This window comes from Nematolebias whitei, chromosome 7 (assembly GCF_014905685.2).
Source record: "Nematolebias whitei isolate Nwh7 chromosome 7, NemWhi1, whole genome shotgun sequence".
NCBI lineage: Eukaryota > Metazoa > Chordata > Actinopteri > Cyprinodontiformes > Rivulidae > Nematolebias > Nematolebias whitei.
Window position 1 is genome coordinate 44,427,763 of NC_056504.1, and position 17,160 is coordinate 44,444,922.

The 17,160-nt window shown below is 39.1% G+C and overlaps 2 protein-coding genes across 2 annotated transcripts in view; one reads left to right on the plus strand and one right to left on the minus strand.

Moving 5' to 3' along the window:
* Positions 1-17,160, minus strand: part of LOC119411943 (serine/threonine-protein phosphatase 6 regulatory ankyrin repeat subunit C-like) — a 1,101,338-nt gene that overhangs the window by 1,046,205 nt on the left and 37,973 nt on the right. The gene's annotated exons all lie outside the window — the stretch shown is intronic.
* mdfi (MyoD family inhibitor) overlaps positions 1-17,160 on the plus strand; it is a 189,614-nt gene that overhangs the window by 1,430 nt on the left and 171,024 nt on the right. The window contains exon 2 of the mRNA XM_037678936.1: positions 683-860. Within this exon, the coding sequence (XP_037534864.1) occupies positions 722-860 (139 nt within the window). The 5' untranslated portion in view covers positions 683-721. The remainder of the gene's footprint in view (positions 1-682; positions 861-17,160) is intronic.

Consider the following 17,160-nt stretch of genomic DNA (forward strand, 5'->3'; position numbering starts at 1 on the left):
TGTCACATATATTACCACACAGGAGTCTGGCTTTTATGAACATTTATTTGCACCAAATAAATCACATGACACCCGTCGTCTGCTGCGTTTTGCAGTGTCAGTTGTGAAATGTTATTTTCTGCTGATCCCACGTTTCAGTCTTAGTGTGGATTGTCATTTTCTTTAAACTGAATAAATATAATTTTCATTTGCTCAGAATAGGTTTAAAGAGTTTGCAACTAATCCTTACAGTCAGTGTAAAGACTATAAATTAAATGTAAAATACATGAACAAATACAATTAATAGTCTTACTCCTGCTTGTCTGCATCTTATTCAGTGTCTGGAAAATTCTTTCACATTTTACTCATTTTGTTGGAAGGAAAAGTACACTTTAATGATCATAAGGGAGGAAAAAAAAAACAGATAAATATAAATAAATGTGTGAACATTTCTATTTTTAGCAAAATAGTCAATTTATAGTAAGAAAATAAGCATTTCTGAAAGTAATATTGAATACTTTTCAAGTACAAATGTAGACTTAATTAAGTACCTTGATTTATTTTAGGCAATTGGTAAAAGTTTGACAAAAGTACCTCATTAATACACTTCCTGTGTCCGTATGTTTTTCTCTTTGCTGAAAGTGCATTTGGTTCAAAAGCAGTGTTTTTAATTCAGACAGCCCATCTCCTCTTGTTGCTTCAGGCTCATTCACCTCCCCCCAGAGCAGCCAGGCCTACGCCCATGGACGAGGAGAGGAGCGCCATCTCCAAAGAGCCATCTGACCATGAAACCCCTGATCTGCCAGTTCCGAGTTCACAAACGGCCTCAAACACAGAGAGGGAAAACAGTTGCTCAAACCCACCCCCCTGTCCCGGTGAAGGTAAGGAAGAGAATGCAAAATAATAAAAATTAAAAAAAAAGAGAGAAGTTTTGGATTTGTGATAACTTGGAAAACATTTCCATAGGCCTTTTAGAATCGTAGAAGATCATTCCTCTCTGAAATGACATGGAGCATACTTTTGACTTTGTAGCATAATCTTACAGTCAAAGAAACAAACAGATGATGAAATATGATGCTTTGCGCTGGGCAGGACCTGCTTTTATCATCTTGCATTAGTGTGACTCACATTGCTGCTGCCTGTGAAGCTTATTATAGCCTCCCGTTTATCAGGATGCAAGTAAATACATGAGATTCTTTGAGTTATATGCACTTACAAGCAAGGACATAAAAAGTAAACAGTGGTTGTTTTCAACCCTGGCACAGTTTATATGGGTCGCAGTGCTTTGAAATAACTCAATTTGTTTTTAAGAAAATCATTTTAACTCCTTAGGTTAGTCTTCCTTGGACGTTCTGAGGGGTAAGGACCAAGTCAGTGTTAAGGAACAGCCATATGGGACTTCAGGGAGTTTGGGAATGGTCCCATGACCTTTTCTTTTTGTGAAATTTGTCACGGTATGGTTGACTAACACGGGGGGAGCAGGAGGATGTGGACTCGACTCGAGGGCAGTTAGATGCATGGATGACTCATCTGAGATCAGCCAGTTTTGATTTAAGTTCCTTTTAGCTTCACAAACAGCTGTTAACTGTGTATTATAGTGCAGGTCTTATGGGGTAATTAGGGTAGGTGTGGTTAGCTGTAGGGGCAGTACGCAGAGGTTTAAGTGGCTTGTTGCCATGGGAACCCACCACAAAAATGTCTGATAGTTGATTCCTTTATCCTGTTCAATTTTTGTTTCTAGAAAGTAGCCTGTTATCATCAGTCCAGTGAGTTTCTTCTCATAACACGAGCGTCTCCAATTCCAACTGGATCCATAAACACTATCAAAGTTAATAATAATAATTCCCGATGAGTTTAATAGTAAAATGTGCCAATTTACACATGAAACACAAGCGTTAAATCCAGGGGTGATTCTAGAATTTGACCTTTAGGAGTTCTTAGCCCCTCACTGCTGACAATGGCTCTTTGGCTTGAACAACATGGTGGCCACTGGCACCAGAAGCATTTGTAATGTGGATGGACACACTGGTGGGGGGTCTGGGGGTTCTCCCTCAGAAAATTTTGAACAAAGTAGATGCCTTTTCCTGTATTCTGGTGTATTTCAAGGCATTGTCAAACATCTACGTTTACCTACATAAGTAAACACTTGATTCAGTAACTATTTTAGAGAGCAACAATACGTAGTCTGACCAACAGCTCTCCTTGTGTGAATAGAACACGATCCGCTTCTCTCACCCCCCACCCTGTTGACAACTGCCGACACTAATGTAGCGCTAAGCTAGCAAAACTGACAATGTTGTTGTAGGAAAAAGGAGGTGTAGCTCCTGCAGGTAAGGGGCGTTTACCTTCAGGAAAATTTGAGATTACTGATACCATTGATTGACAGGTGGCGTTGAGGATCCGACTTGTGCAAAAACAATCATAGGTTTTACTGGCCCGTTTAAGAGAGTCATCATTTATTTTATATTTGTTCCAAAATTATTCAATATTTTGGTGAATCTAAAGGTTTGAGAACTGAGTTTCCTTACAAAATCCTAATGAAGATATTTTTCAGGGGTGCCGAGTTAAAATTTAGGCGTGCTTGATCACCCCAAAAAGAGGCTAAAATCGCCAGTGGTTAAATCAGCACATGTTTTGTTTTTATTATGTTTAGGATTTGCAAGGGAGTGGTGGCGCAGAGGTTAGAGAAGGTGGGCCTGTAATCAGAAAATTGCCGGTTTAACTCTCCGGTACCGACAACATCAAAATAGTGGGATAGGTGAATCACCCACACTTGTCTCCACCCTCATTTACCCCACTCTGGGCCCTTGAGCAAGGACCTTAACCCCTAGATAGCAGCTCTCTGCTCCACGCAGAGGGCTGTGGCAGCTCGGTGGTCTGTGGTTGCATCAGGAAGAGCATCTGGCGTAAAAATAATTACCAAGTCTTCATGTGGCAAAGTTCGCTGTGGCGACCCCTGAAGAAGGGAGCAGCCGAAAGAAGAATAATGTTTAGGATTTGCATAAGTACGCAGTGATAAGTGCTGTATGCATTTGGTTGTTAAGATCAGTCCTTTTCTTTGAATTTTATTAATTTTGTCATTAATGTTAGAAAATGTCATTTTTATTACATCATTTATTCAAGTGCTTGTTATAATTAACACACTGAGGTTTAGAACAAATACTGTATTTGTAGGGCTTCGTTATCGTATCCCACGAATCAAGCACCATATTGACAACACAGTTTTTTTGTTTTTTTTCAGGTTTATTCATGGTAAATAATTGTTTTGTTTTTCTTACTTACATTGCCTGTTTAGTCTCCACTGAGGTGCAGTCCAAACCGCTTCCATCTTCACTTCATCTCTGTATTTGTTTCAACGCGTCATCATTTAGTCTTACCCTTCTTTTTGTTAGCTCCTGAGGGTTTGTTGAGACTTGTGTTAATTTGGTTTCCAACATATATCAAAATAGGCCAGGAGCAACTAAAAGCATTTTTATAGCTTATCTGAGCGACAAAAACAAGAACGTTATATTCTCCTTTACCACCTCACAAAGATAAAAAAAATGTTGGTTGCTCATGCTTTGACTGTTTGTGTTTTGTTTTTGTTTTTCTTATACAGATGGACATATTTATCATCTTCAAATCTTGTTTTTTTTAACAACAAAGTTTATTTTTTGTGCAATTTTTTTTTTCCTGGAGTGGCTGTTAGAATCCAACAAAGTTGATTTGGTAAAATTATTGTTGTCAAGAGGTGAGGATTGCCTTAATAGAGATAAATTCAGAATCACATCTGTTTGCTGATTTTCAGAGCATTTCTTTGGCTTTAGCGTCATACATATTTACATAAATAGCAACCAAACGTGTTTCTGTATTTCATGTCCAATTTACAGCCACTACTCATCGAACAGACTGCAGTCAAGTCAGCTGTTCCATCTGCATAGTCTAATAATCAGCATCACAATTTGATGCTTAATCATCTTATGATCATTAAAGTCACAGATCTATGCAAAGTCTCCCATCACAGCCTGCAGTGGGGAGTGGAGGTGCAAAATACTGCTGTCCTCTGAAAGTATCCAGCACCTAAAGGTTGCTGGATTGATCACATGTTGTTATTTCTGATTACTCCCTTAAGGTACAAAAAAAGTTTGTAAATCTAGCATGAGTTTGAAATAGTGTAAATGTAATTATCTGAGGAAGTTAACCAGTAAGCAGAAATAACTGCTGCAGTTGCAGAAATCTTACAAAAACTGACAATCACTCATCTACAGTGACTGCTTTAAAAGGTTGAACAAGAAAATCTGAAGTTAAAAGGTAACATCCTTTGTCCCAAGGCCAGGTGAAGTATCATTATTATTTTGGTTATTTTATTTTTCTTTCTTTATGAATCGATTGTAACTATTTTCACATTATTCAACAACCAAAATGGATTTTGTTTTTTAATGTAATGGCTAAGTATTAAAAAAGAAACATTTAGCCCTCCCCACTACCCAGTTATGTTGCTCTTATTTTGAAATGTAACCGGAAGTTCTGTGCTAAGAGAGGCGGAAAGAGAAGGTATGGAGACGCCGCCAATGTCGAACCGATTAACACCATAGATGTAATATGTCTGTGGTTAACACAATCTGCCAATAACGCCTTGTTTTTAGACATAATGTCAGTGGTTAGCACAAACTGCTTCTTTTTTTTTTTTTTTGTCCAATCTGATGTGGCCCTCCAGATACACCCATTTTTGGTCGCCCAATCAAATGTGGCCCTCCAGATACGCCCATTTCACTATCTTCCAATCATATGTGAACCTCCAGATACGCCAATTGTTTTATCATCCAATCAGATGTGGCTCTCCAGATACGCCTTTCGAATTTGTCTGCAGAGATACCTACTTGATTTCTCTGTATGTCCTGATGCATGCTCAATAATCCAGGTTCAAACATCTACCAAAGTTAAATCAGGTCCTCCGGACAGATTCTTCTTGTGGAAACGTTTTTTTCTTTTATCCAAAAGACTTGTCAGTTTGAGGAACTGCAATAAACTCAGTCTTATAAACAGCACCTTCTCACATCGGCCAGCAGGGCACTCACGATCAATTGTTAGGCTGATGGTCCTCCTTTATCATGTGAACAGCTAGTTTTGGCTGTCAACAACAAACTGATAGATCCACTATGAGAAGATGCTATTTATAAGACTGAGTTTATTGCAGCTCCTCAGGCTGAAGAAGTCTTTTGGATAAAAGATGAAACATTTCAACTAGGGGTGCACCGATACATCGGCGGCCCCGATTTTAGTTTTAACAACAATTGTCTAAACTTCATTTATATTCCAGAGTACTACCTCATGGCCAATTAAAACAAGTTTGTATTTTTTCTAGGATATTGTTCAAGGGTATGTTTTTCAACAAAATAAGTTTGGCAAATTGAAGGTGCATTGTGACCTTATAACGCCTGACAGTGTCATTTATAAAACAAAAATTGTATCGGCCAAAATTGGAATCGGCAGGTCAGACTTTTTAAGAAATCGGTGATCGGCCAGAAAACTGCAATCGGTGCACCCCTAGTTTCAACAAGAAGAACCTGTAAACTAAATTTGCTAGACTTTCTCCGTCTGGTTTGAGTAGAAAACGGGCTCAGACTTCAGAGCCGAGCCACTGTTTCTTCACATGAGAAGAAGCTACATGACGTGGATTAGGTGTCTGATCATGATGCCTGCTGGCCACCTAGCTTTTGGTGGTTTTCCAGGCATGTTCAGCAAGGAGGAGATGACAGGTAGACCAAGAACCTTCTGGAGGGATTACATATCTGATCTGGCAAGGGATCAGCTCTGAATCCCTTCGGAGGAACTGGTAAGCACTAAAAGCCGTTTGGAAACAATTCAGTCTAACCCTCCACAACTTGACTTTGTCTCGGTGGAAGAAACTGGATTTATTACAATAAAGTGTGTGCACTCAGTAAGTAGACAAGAGAAGAGTAACCACTCCAGTGTAGATATTTTGACATAAAGCTAAAATGAAGGGCTAATAAATGAGGCAATGGCAAGTATTATTTTTCCCCAGTTTATGTTTTGTTGGTTGTGTCGTCCCTTTAACGTTACGAGAAAGCAGCTGGATTTTCCCACGACCCAGAAGAATCTCAAAGACAAAGTAACACAATTAAATTACCCTTAAGCCTGATCATCTGCAGGCACTTTCTTTGTTTTTAATGAGCTTACACTTCTTCATTCCCTCCCAGCCATGATAATCTCTGATTTTGGACATATTCCAGTGGAGCACATTGTGTGTGTCTGTGTGTGTGTGTGTGTGTGTGTGTGTGTGTGTGTGTGTGTGCGTTTGCTTATGTTATATTTGGGGTCGTGAACACGTTTACACACCAGTCATTTGGGGACACCTTGGCAAGTGGGGACCAAAACCACGGTCCCCAATTAGAGAACCTTATAATCGCATTCAGCACGCTCCAAAATGTATTTTAATCCAAAAATCTCAAACGTCCCAAAAAGTCACTAAAATAGGTTTTTTTGTGTATGTGTATGGTTTCGCCCCTCGCCTCCCCACAAAATCTGTGTATACCTCAATGTTGTCCCTAGTGGGAGTGTGTAGAACTGCATTAAACTTCATAGGTGGCCTATGTAATGCCTGATGATAAAGAATCATAAAATAGAAACTTAAACTATAAGTAGGACCACATAGTAGCCCATGTTTTGCCTGATGTAAAAAATTTAAACAAATGAATGGGCACATGGATTAAGCAAAAATGAAAACTGTTCTAAAAAACTGATAAAAAATATTGTCTTTTGAAAGTTATAATCTTAGTGTCAGCAAATTAGCAGCACTATATTTTCAAATACTATTTTAACATGTCAAAAGCATTGTATACTAAATACTCTAGTGATTTACATTAACTTTTTGGACTTGTTTGCTTACAGTTTATTAAAATATATTCCTATTTCCATATCTCCACCTATCATGGTCTGTATAGCAATGTGCATTTAAGTAATTATGCTACAAAAAGTAAATTAACTGAACTCCTTGAATTGATCAATATGCATTTGCTGCATGTCATTAACATTAGAATATCCAATTACTAATTTATTCCAAATACAAATTTTACAGGTGATTTATAGTTGCTTTAATTCTTTATGAGTACAATGAAAAATCAGCTGTTGTCTATGTATTAAATATCTAAAAGAAAATGTTTAAAACAATAACAAAACCATAAATGAATGACAAAAAATGACAAAAAAGACAACTTGACCTTGATAAAATTTTATATAGTACCACAAAAAAGCCAATTAAATTAAATTACATTCAAACAAAAAAGATATATGTCCAGTGGAATATTGTGTATGGTCTAAATTAAAGGAATGTCATGGGATAGTTTCTTATCTTGCTTATTCATCTAGTCCCTTTTCTCACAAAACTGTGCCTTAATTACCAAGGTAACCTCATTATTAGGTTTACCATTTGAGAACCTGGACTACAACACAGTAAAAGAAACTAACAAGAAATACAAATAAAAAATATGACAGTGGTGATGCACAGTACATTATCACTTATGTCCCACTACATTTTGATAAATTTAAGCTGTCAAATTTATTTCATGAGAAAAATAGCAGAACAGAGTTAGACAATTGAATGAATATATTGACCATTGGCATTTGGACTTCATCATAGTATATATTTTTAAAGTTAATTATTTCTTTTATTTAGCTAGTAAATTTATTCACAAGGGTTTTAATCTATAAATAATTGCACAAGTCCAAATCCAACACTGATTGTGTACAGACCATCTGTTATATTCATAGCATCAATGCCTCTGACTTACTCTCCAGCCCACAGTCAGTCAGTCTAACAATAGCTGACCTACTTCAGGACACCACTGACAATTTATTTTATCCATCCATTATCTTTTACTCGCGTCTTCCATTATGGGTCGTGGGGTTGCTGGTGCCTATAAACAGCAATCTCTGTGCAAGAGGCGGGATACACCCTGGACAGGTCACAAGCCCATCATAGGGCCACATAGAGACAAACAAGACAAACAACCATTCACTCACTCACTAACAGGGATAATAATTGTTACCAATTAGCATAACATACGTGTTTTTAGTCTGTGGGAAGAAACCGGAGTACCCAGATAAAACCCACACATGCATGGAGTGAACATGCAAACTCCACCCAGAAAGGCCCCTGGATGAGGATTTAAACTAGGGTAACCTGCTCACTGAGAGGTAGCAGCCTTACCAGTTGTGCCATTGTATTGCTACCAATGCTAATTTATTTCTTAGCAAACATCCAAATAATTTATTTGTTCAAATGATCAACAACTGTGGTAAAAAAAAATTGTTTGGACAGACAAAATCAAGGAGATTGCTGAATGTGGATTACTGGGATCCCACTCTGGAGCCAGGCCTGGGAGAGGGGGTCATCAGCAAGTGTCTGGTGAATGGGACTCTGCCTATGGGGCTCAATTAGTTTCAGTTCAAATGAACAACATGGGTTTCAGGAAATCATCATATCATTTGCTTCTAGAACAGGTAAAAGTTTGGTGCACGTCAGTCCTAAATGTTCAGCTTAAGCCAAATAAATCTTTGTATCTTTTAAAAATTATCACTTGAACCACTGAACAAATCTTTGTGAAACATACAGGAAATCATCAGCCTTTTTTCTTGTTGGAATTTTGATTACAATTTGGTGTGTATGCAATACATTTTAGGCAGCTAAAAAAATAAAAATTGACCTTCAAATTAAAAAAAACTAACAACGTCCCGCTACAATAAGGTAAATGCTTGAAATTTACAAGGTCTTTTAAGCTCCTATAGATGAAGTTGCTTGGTGAATTTCAGCTTCCTAGTTGCATGACAGCCCATGTGGTAGGTCTTCACTTGATACAATGTATTCAAAATATAATCAAATATAAATTATATTGTTATTTTTTTGGTGTGTCTGGGTGTTTCATGTTAATTAATATGACTGTTTATACAGTGGATTTTGTAATAAATAATAATAATAACTTTTATTTATAATGCACTTCACATTCACAGTGAATCTCAAAGTGTCACAAAAAGTGAACATCAGATAGCAGCAGGATAAAAGCAACCATAAAAGCAACCGAGAGCAAAACAACCAGGAGGATAACGCCTCAGAATGAACACATAAAAAAAAAACTTAAAATGCACAAAATGCTGATGAAATAATCAAAAAGGAACTATGGGTGAATTTAAAAAAAGTACAGTAAAATGAATTAAAAAACTGGGTAAAAAGAAAGGTTTTAAGACCCTTTTTAAAACATGTCACGGTCTGTGGAGCCCTCAGATATGAAGGCAGGGCATTCAACAGCCGAGGGGCAGCGCAGGAGAAAGCCTGGTCTCCTGTTGTGCAGGATCGAGACCTGGGAGTGAGAAGAAGATGAGTGTTGGAAGAGCAGAGTGTGTGAAGGACAATGAGGGGTGAGAAGTTCTTTTAAATAAGATGGTGCATTACCGTATAAGCATTGGAAGGTGAGCAGATAAATTTTGTAAGTGATCCTGGCAGAAACAGGAATAACACAAACATTCACACAAAAATATTCAGATGGCCCTTTAAGCCCTTAGCAAGCACCTAGAACCTTCACATTCACTGGGATTCCATCATTTCCACCAAACTATGTCACATTAAATGTTAATGTGTCTGGGTGTTCCAAGTCCAAAGTTATTTCTTGTCATACCCTGGTTTTTGTAATAATACAAGACCCAGGGTGCTACCTAATGACTTTTGACCCTAAGGACACCAAAAAAACGAATAAAATGCTTGTGGCTATTCAAAGCACACTCAAAAGCCAGTTGGATGTGCAATATTGTGAAAAAATAAGCACAGGACACATCTCGAGGCACTATTTGGCTCCATGAGGGTCCTACTCCTATCCAACAAAGGGAAATTTGTGTCACTCCGGACAGGAAATCACACTCTGCAGCTGCCACCCAGAGTCCAAGGACTCTCTGCGTACAATGTTGAAAAGGACCAATTGTAACTCCAACATTTTCACATGCTTTTCCATCACATTTCACACTGGATATGTGTTAGATGTGCTTCCAACATACCCCAGTTCAAATTTTGTAGCTTTAGCTACTTCCTATCACCAGCAACAAAGTCCCACAGCACATTTGAAGGCTCCTTTGATCCCCCTTATAATGCACCAGTCTGTACCAAGCTCACAGGGTATAAGTGCGACCTGACTCCAAGAATGCAATTCTAAAGTTTAATTTTTCTGCCTAGTTCACTTCAATACAATTCATTTTATTCATATACAATAGTCCCTTGTATATTGTGGAGGTTCCATTCCCAGATCCCCACACACTCTCACACACACACAATAAGTGAAAAAAACACAAAGTAGAGATAGTAGAACAAGTAGTAGTCGTTGTAGTAAGTAGTAGTTTATTTTAGTATTTATATATCTACATTAAGGCTTTATAAACACTTCCCACATTATTGCAATATGCTATGTTCCAGTAACTGTTTGATCGACTTTGGCAACTCAAATCTCTGCCCCTAAAAGTAATTTTTATTTTGATTATTAATTAAAAATACGAGAGAAAATGTTATCCAGTCTGTGAAGTGGATGTTCCAGCCACAGCACACCGGGCTCGCTCACACGCTCCTGCCCAGGCTGGTGCTGGGTGAAGCCGACACTCCACCCATTTCACTCAGCTCCAGGCTGGGAGGAGAGCAGGAGAGGAGGCAGGGGGTGTGAGGACGGAGTGACAGGATGGTCACATTTATACACAGATACACAGAGGTGCTACGTAGAATCCTTCTCTATTCTTCCTCTCATTGTCCCTCCTCAGCAGTGTTGTGCACTGAAAAACACCCCTTGTAGCATGTCCCACAAGGATTTAAGTGTCTTCAACCAACACATTCTGCGTCACGCCCTGCAGACAGTGCACGTTATGTGCAGCATCTCCAGACAGCTCTATACAACACCTGCACAACTACTGGTGTCTGAACTCCTGCATATATTTCAGACATAAAAAAAATTTAAAAGCTTACTGTAAAATAAATAAAAAATACAACACGAGAAATGTTTGATATGTTATTCACATTACATCACGTTTTAAAACAACGGCACTTATTTGTCAAAATAAAAACAGTGATCAAAATGTCAAAGACAGTCCAATTTACTTTGATAAAATAAATGGATGGATAGATGGACTGTCCAACAACCAAGAATAGAAGCCTTCAGGTGCTTCAAAAGGTGCCACTTTGAGAATGGAGCAGGAGCAACAACCAGGACTGGATTTAGCAGAGAAGAGTTCAGCTCAGAACCATGATGTGAGGGGAGGGGGTTAGGACATCTGACAGAATCAGAGTTGCTCTATTCACACACAACCTACTGTTGCTCTCCAAAACAGTAATTTAACCTAGTGTTTACAACTGTAGGCAAATATTGATGTTTAACAACCTGTTGAAATACACCAGATTCCAGGAAATGGTATCTCTGTTATTCAAAATTTTCTGTGGGAGAACCCACAGATCCCCACCCCCCAAATGAGCCCCACACACACTGCGGCCCACCCGCTGTTCTGGCATCAATCAATTTACAAATTAAGCCCTGAGTTTAAGCCTATAGTGGCATAAGAAACCAACCCTAACTATACGATTTATCAAAAAGGAAAGTGTTAAACCTAGTAGTCTTAAACCTAGCATTTACAATCCTTTAATTTTTTGAAAATCAACAGTGAGTCTTATCACCTTAGATATGAAAACAGACCGGTTTATTCATATTGCGCCTTGTAATTCAGTGTGCTTTGTAGTCTGAAAAACGCAGTAAGAGCTACAAAATTCAAAGTGGTATAACTTCCTTCTAGAATAACTCAACTGCTTCAAATCTACATAGTATATTAAGCTTGAATACATGAAGGGGCCTACACAGTTTCATGTCTGTGCATTCACTACAGCATGCATGGGTGACACTTAAATGTCCCATGTTAAGGCTAAGGAAACCCATGATTAGAACACTCTACGGCATTTTAAGGGTTGTAGAAAACATGCACTGAGATGAGAGAAGGCTTGTTGGATTTCTATTAACCAGGTATTTACAATGGTACAAGATCATCTTTGTAGGACATTGTTACGGGAAGCTGTGACCCAAAATGTTCTCGTATGCAAGAAACATCCTTCTTCCCTAAGTGCTTACAGAAAAATTAAGCAAGCTTCACATTCAAAGCTTTAACTTCCTTAAGGAATAAGCCAATATCCTAAAATGTACAGGATACATTAAACATAAACATATGAAGGAGCCTGGAGAGTTTCAGGCCTGCACATGCACGACATCATGCACAGAGGCCATGTCTATTTGCACTGTTGTGTGTGAGGCCTCCATTCACACACTCTGGGCTGCTCTGCGACTTCTAGGAAGCTCGCAGAGATGAGAGCGGGCTTGATAGATTTCTATTAACCAGATCTTTACAATGGTACAGGCTCATCTTCCTCAGTTACTCCTATAGGAAGCACAAAAGCCAAAATCACATGACAGGCCTTGAACTTTAGGGCCTTACAGCTTGCCCTAGGACAATGCAATCTGTTTCAAATTTCTAGGGTGTCATCAGCTGAGAGCTGCTCTCTAACCCAGAAAATTTTGTGTCTCTAGCTCCTATTTTCTAGGAATTATGGACCATCCATCACTTGTATTAATTAAAAAGTGTCAGGGTTTGGTGGACAGGAACAAACCCAGTAGTGCAGACAGGACTCAACTCGGCAGATTAAAAAACTAAATACTTTAATGACGAATAAAAAAGTAACAAAACAATAAGCTGATGTGGCAGCAACACTTACATAAACTAGAAGACTCAGGAGGGAAACTCAGAAGGGACTCAGGAAGCTCAGGAAAACTCAGGAGACGCAGGAGAACACTAGATACCCAACGAATACGACGCAACGAGGGACAAGACTGAACAGACGGCTTATATACAAGGACAGGACGAGACGTGATTACAAACAGCTGTGACGAGACAAGGGTGACACCAATTAAACTGAAGAGGAACACACAAGGGAAACACAGACACAAACAGAGCCCACCAAATGGTACCATCCTTACAAAAAGGCCTGACCTTTTGACATTTGGAGGGCCTGTTGACCCCTTAGGAACCTCCCAAAGGGTTCAAACTCACAAGGTGCAATCAGCATGTCTCCAGTTATATCCTCTGAAAGTTTTGTGGTCCTGGTTACTTGCTGTCAGAAGTTACATTGCGATCATTAGAAATGTGTTGTATGTGGAACAATGAGTTCAAAACTCAAACCAGAAGCTCCAGTGAGACAATGTGCCAATCCTTGACACTTTCTGAGTGCTTTCAGTCTCGAACCGCAGTTTTTGATGCAGTTGCATTCTTTTATTATATTTTTTGGTTCAAATTTGCAGTTTCCCGCCAAAATGCTCATGTGACATTTTGACACCTTAGGAACCACCTACAAGATCTAAATTCACAGCTTAGGTTCAGCCTGGTGGAAAGTACTGGATTTTAAAGTTTGGTGTCACTAACTTGTTTCAGTGTGGAATTGTGGGTAATGATGTACAAGGCAAATATGGGTGTTTTGTTAGGTCACTAAACAAGGTCGTAGAAGTGCCAAAATCACAGAGTCCCACCAGCCTGAGGCCCTGATCAAGCCCACAAGGATTTTTTGAGCTGGCATGTTCCAGATAGGAATTCTGGGTAGTGGTCCGCTGGGCAATGAGGGTACTCGTTACCCACCTGAACAATCAATCAATCAAATCAATCAAACTTTATTTATAGAGCCCTTTCCAGCAGCCAAAAGGTGCACAAAGTGTTGCACAGTACAGAAATTAAAAACAAACAAGAATAAAAAATCAGCCAGTTAAAAACTAAAACAATTACAATTAAAACATAGCAAAATTGTCAAAGACCTACTAGGTATTAAAAGCCTGCCTGAATTAAAAGGTTTTAAGTTTAGATTTAAAATGCTCCATGTCAGTGATGGTGCACAAGTCCTGAGGTAGCTGGTTCCAGAGTCTGGGTGCGACAACCAAAAAGGCCCTGTCACCCCATCGTTTGTAGTTGGATTTTGGGACAGAAAGTAGAAATGTATTAGAAGATCTCAGTGTTCTCCTATATTCACGGACAGCTACAAGATTAGACAAATATAGCGGGGCAAGACCATTGAGAGCTTTAAAAGTGAATAATAAATTTTTTAATTTAATTCTAAAATCGACTGGAAGCCATTGGAAAGAAAATAAAACAGGCGTGATGTGCTCACGTCTGGAGGTGTTGGTTAAAAGTCGAGCTGCAGCATTTTGGACCAATTGCAGTCGTCTAATGGAGGATTGGGAGATTCCTGCATATAGGGAATTGCAGTAGTCGAGCCTTGAAGTTATAAAAGCATGGATGGCCTTTTCCAAGTCAGAATGATTTAAAAAAGGCTTAACTTTGGATAAAAGACGTAACTGATAAAAACAGGCCTTGACTACAGAGGATATTTGTTTGTCAAACTTTAAGTCTTTATCAAATGTCACTCCCAAGTTTTTAACTGTGGATCTGAACTTGGATGTCAGAGCACCAAAGTTACAGGGAGCATCATCACCAAAGAAAATGCATTCTGTCTTTCCTTCGTTTAAAAACAAAAAATTAAGATGAAGCCACTGTTTAATGTTGGCAATACAATCAACGAAAGGTGTGAGAAGGTTACTGTTTTTAGGTTTCATTGGTAAATAAATTTGTACATCATCAGCATAGCAGTGAAAAGAAAAATTATGTTTGGCTATCACTGATCCAAGGGGCAGCATGTACAATGTGAAGAGGACAGGACCAAGAATAGAACCCTGTGGCACACCACAAGAGAGAGGGGCAGTGAAGGAAGACAGATTATTCAGCATGACAGAGAACGTTCTGTTGGTCAAATAAGCAGTGAACCACTTGAGAGCTGTACCAGAAATTCCAACGTAATGTTGGAGACGAGACAACAGGACAGCGTGGTCCACTGTATCAAACGCAGCTGTAAGGTCCAGCAGCACCAGAGCAACGGGACACTTGACATCCATGGACATGGAAATGTCATTATGGACTTTTAACTGGGCTGATTCGGTAGAATGACTGGTTCTAAATCCAGACTGAAATGTTTCATAGATACCATGGTTTTCTAAAACAAGTTGTAACTGCATAAAAACAACTTTTTCTAAGACTTTAGATAAAAAAGGCAGATGCGAAATAGGTCTAAAATTTGATAAAAGTGATGGGTCTAGGTGAGGTTTTTTAAGAAGGGGCCTAACCAGAGCATGTTTAAATGCAGCAGGGACAATTCCTAGACGAAGGCAGGAGTTTAAAAATGTTAAAATACAGAAACCCACAGAATTAAAAACCTCTTTCAAGAACTTGGAGGGAAGAACGTCCAGTGGGCAATTAGTGAGCTTCATGTGTTGAACAACATCAGTGAGAGTGGCAAGGGACACTGGTTGAAAGTGTTCAAACACGACTGGAGCTACAGAGACAGCAGAGGAGTCAGGAGCAACAGAACTAGTGACATGTCTGACTGAGGCCACTTTATCCTGGAAGAATTTTAGAAAGTTTTCACAGTTAGTGGCTGTGGCATCTGGTGAACAAGGTCGTTGGAGCACCAAACTCACAGATCCTGATCAGTATGATGCCCTGACTGGGTTCTGTGTGCTTTTTGTCCCTCTTCCATTCACGCTATGAATTATGGGTACTTGTCTTTTTTTTAATGGGGTCAGAGTTCCCCCCCCCCTAAACAGAGCCATAGGGACATGAAACTCAGAGTGTCATCGGCTTGAGGCCATAACCTAGCACAGAAAGTTTTGTGTCTCTACACTTTTACCCTAGGTTTTCTGGGTACAGTGAACCCTCGCTATAATGCGGTTCACCTTTCACGGTCTCGCTGTTTCACGGATTTGAATCATGCATTGTGTTCTACATTCTGATTGGTTAAACAATCTCTCCAATACAGTAGATATTTGTAAAAAAAAACATTTATACAGTACTTTTATTTGTTAAACAAATGCTTGGGCCTGTAAAAAGGTTTTGTTCTTTGGTTTGAATGTATTATGGAGTATTTCATTGTATAATAATTGTAAAAAAAATACAGGTTACTACTTCACGTATTTCGCCTATCACGGGTTCTTTTTGGAATATAACTCCAGTGAAAAACGAGGGTTCACTGTACTTGTATTTTGAACAAAACAGGAGTAAAAACCTCTTCCTTTAACACTTTAAACAGGGTCAGATTGGAACCGGACCAATGCGTACAAATCATGCAAAGCCCCACAATAACATATCCAAAGACGGTCAGTCTGGACCTAGTAGAAAAAAGGTGTCCCCAGATACCCAATTTTTCCTTCAAAGTGGTCTGTGTGTCTTAGACACTTAGGGTGCATTCACATCAGCCCTGTTTAGTCTGCTTTAATCGAACTCTATCTTGTTTTCCTAGAAAGTCCAGTTCATTTAGGGAAGTGTGAACGCGCCATGGAACTCTGTCACGGAACAAAAAGGCGAACTCTGGCCCGGGCTAAAACCTAGGTCTCGGTCCGGTAGAAGAGAACTCCAGCATGGTTTGAGTACAGTGTGAATGTAAACAGACCAGGACCAGCTCCACAGGGCAAACAAACACACATTTCTCTGACCTTATATGGAGCCGTCAGCTGCCTTGTGTGGAAAAACAATATTCTCCATGGTCTTCTGTCTCATCTTCTGCTCATGCTAAGTCCATTTTTGGAAAATGACAAAATATAACTCTTAAAACTGCTAAAACTTGATGCCACTTCATTTTTGTTTTTATTTACAGAAGAAGAAGTGTCTTCAGAGGTTTTTGTGTCATTTCTTTCAGTAGTTCTAGGTGTAGCGCCCCCACAGGCGAGCGGGGGAATAGGTTGGTTAAACAGGTTGACTCGACTGCACAGTGTAGTGTGAATGCAAACACACCAGCTCAAATGTAAACAAAAGGTCATGAATATTGGTCCCGAACCGAGTCTACCGGACTATCGGGTGTGAAAACGACCATAGACTATCTTTTGGCTGAGTTTTCAGATCAAATGTCTTTCTAAAACTGTTTTGGTCAAATCTGATACCAGATTCTTATTAGGGGTCCCCCCAATATCCCCAGCTTCGATTTTGGGGTCAATACACCTAAAGATTAAAGACTTGTGGGTTATTTTCCCATGGTTCGATGAGGCGTTCTTTAACCTCCTAAAGAAGGATTTTGGTGCACCAATCTCA